The sequence below is a fragment of the Gadus morhua genome, chromosome 8, assembly GCF_902167405.1.
Source record: "Gadus morhua chromosome 8, gadMor3.0, whole genome shotgun sequence".
Taxonomy (NCBI): Eukaryota; Metazoa; Chordata; class Actinopteri; order Gadiformes; family Gadidae; genus Gadus; species Gadus morhua.
The window spans coordinates 5,768,280-5,771,235 of NC_044055.1; the positions used below are offsets into that span (position 1 = coordinate 5,768,280).

Genomic DNA, 2,956 nt, shown 5'->3' on the forward strand with positions numbered 1-2,956 from the left:
AACAGGAGGTGGACAGGGCAGGCGAGAATGGATTCCAGGCATCTAGGCAGGCAGATGAGCACATGGGGGGGTGGCAGGCAGGTACGGGGTTGGTGATCCTGGGGCAAGGGGAACACAGAGATTTAACACGGAAAAAACACAAAAGCTATCTTGCTATCCAAACATTCACTAGTGCTGAGATTGGTCTCTACCAGTGTAGCTGAAACAAGGATCTGGCGATGATTGGCTGAAGAACCGGGGTTTAAGTGGAGCAGAGATGATGAGTGGAGATTGATGACAGGTGTGCAAGTCTGACAGGTGTACAGCTGGGGGCGGAGCAGAGCAGGACAGAGCAGAGCATCTGCTGGGTACGGCCATGGCCGTAACAGTACCGTCCCCTCAATGGGCGCCTCCAGGCGACCCACCAAGGTCTATCAGGGTGCTCCTCACGGAAATGTCGGACCAAGCATGCATCAAAGATGCAATTAAACTTTATCGGAAATATTCAAATTCAACTTTAAGGAAGATCAGTTAAGTATAGTTGTGAGAAGTATGATGAAAGCATACTTCAAGTATTACAGCAGTAGCATACTTATCATTAGTAGCCTATATTACAGTTGCGCTTGATTCAATCCTGACCGAAATACACTTCATCGGCAATATATTCTAAATAAACTTTTAAAAAAGATCAGTTAAGTGTAGAATATGTATGTTGAAAGCATACTTCAAGTATTACAGCACTAATGTACATACCAGCCCATGTCTGGCTGTGGGTGGGGATGGCAGCGAGCTTAGATGTTTAATTTTGTTCCACAGAACCAGACAAATAGGCCATCTCCAAGAATATAATGGAGATGATATAAAATAGATACAATTGAAAGGAAATGTAACTGTTGTACTTGATTCATAAATGTTGTGAATCTAGTAAGAATACCATACATACAACTGAATCGGGAATCTAAATATAGTTTTGTTTTATTTATTTCAGGTAATTAAGCTTGACAAGTTCTGGAAACTTGTGATTTAACATTTGTTATAGCAGAATAAAGATCTTGATAGAAAAAAGTGTTAATGGCCAGAGAAAGGAATATAAATGCTCAGTAGGTCAACAGTTAAAACGATTTCAGTTTAACAATGGCTAAATGTTTCCATGTATCAAAAAATACAATAAATAAATAAATAAATAATCAACAAAAATAGCAGCCTACACCTCCATCTAGCGGCGCGAGATGAAACTCGGGTAGACCCGGAATCAACCAACAGCAACACGTGAACGTGCATGCATTTATTCCAACAAAATAATGAAATCAAAATACAAAAACCTGGTTCCTTTCTTTTAGGAGGCTACATATCAAAATATATAAAATAAAGTCAGCTTGTTTCATTTAGAGCTTGTGTATTTAGTGACGGCCTTGGTGCCCACTGTCCTCGGACACGGCGTGCTCCCCGGGCAGCAGCAGCCTCACGGCTGGTGATGGTGGAGCGCTGGTTGTACTGCGCCAGGCGCGACGCCTCCGTGGCGATGCGCTCGAAGAGGTCGTTCACGAAGGAGTTCATGATGCTCATGGCTTTGCTCGAGATGCCCGTGTCGGGGTGGACCTGAAAAAACAAGAGAAAAATAGTTTGGTAAGACAAAAAATTTTTTGGAGCGGTGGTACACGTGTCTAACGACGTCATTACCCACCTGCTTCAAAACTTTGTAGATGTACATCGCGTAATAGTTCGGCAGATTAGTCAACAAATCGTTCACTTTGTGATGCAAGCATCAAACTTGGCAAAAATATTCTTTGGGACCCACTTCTTCCAAAAAGCCCAAAAAGCCTGTAAGTAATCCAATATGGCCGCCATTTTCCAAGATGGCCACCCTTGAAAGCCATTAGACTTGGTATTGGACTTGGATGGAGATTTGATAATCACATTTTGGATGATCGTGGTATCAAAACATAGGTAAAAGGGTCCGAGCTTTTAAATCCAGCAGTAAAAAGTTCAAAAATATGTTACATTGTGAAGATAGACGGCAATGAATGGCAAAAATGATTCTTGTATAACTTATTTTTTTGGTGAAGGAAAACAAATTTTGTTTTGGCTACTTCAGCAGGGGAAGGAGGGCTAAATAAGTGCATGCTTTTTTTCCGCACATAAGTCTTCCCAACTTAAAGAAGTATGGGCTTCTTCATTTTCATCTCTAAAGTAGTAAGCTTCCTTCTGGAGCATGTAGATGCAGCATGCTGTCACCTGGTGAATTCGGCATGTTCTTGTCACATCTGAGACAGAAATATATGACTCTGCTATACCTGAAGAAGCCACACCAGCTTCTACAAGATCCCTTGTCCACCCACTGTCTTTGAGCAAGGTACCAAGAGATCTCAACACATTCATCTCTATTTGGAGCCCACTAAACATAATGACAAATTTCTGCTTGCCATAAAAGGTATGGCCATTGCCATTGCACCTGTTGGGCAAGTGCATAGATTGGCTGGTCTGCTGTTATGACGGGGACCTGATCTGGATCAGGTTTGCAATAGCATCTCTGACTTTGTCCATGGAATGTTTAACTGTTGCAACTGAAAGAGCTTCATCCCGAAGATGCGGAAAAAGTGATGTAATGCTTACTTCAAACTGTACACCTCTCTTTTTCTCTACATGGTCTGTCCGAGGCTAACTCGCTCAAGCCATTCATATTCGTTTGTCAACATGATACTTGGTAAAGGATCGTGTGTTACATCGCCCTTGGGAGGACAGGGATTCTTCTATGTGAAAAAAGCAGGATAGAAATGCGTACATGAATCAGGAGGTTCTTGAACTTTCCTAACCTTGTTGTTCCTAATTTGAATGAATGCGCTCTTGAACTTCACCTCGATTTCCTGATGATGGATGCTGAAAGATAGATATACTTGTACCATGGAATGAAGTAGTTGCAGTTGTCAATGATTGGTTATGGTCAATGTTATCCATTGCAGCTGTGGAAAATAGGCCT

General features: G+C 41.9%; 1 protein-coding gene across 1 annotated transcript; it reads right to left on the reverse strand.

The window, feature by feature from the left end:
- Positions 1-879: 879 nt before the first annotated feature.
- Positions 880-2,357, reverse strand: LOC115548303 (histone H2B-like). The gene is given in 3 exon segments (XM_030362832.1): positions 880-1,399; positions 1,401-1,443; positions 1,445-2,357. Coding segments are annotated over 3 exon segments (294 nt in total). The 5' UTR covers positions 1,657-2,357; the 3' UTR covers positions 880-1,360.
- Positions 2,358-2,956: the final 599 nt, after the last annotated feature.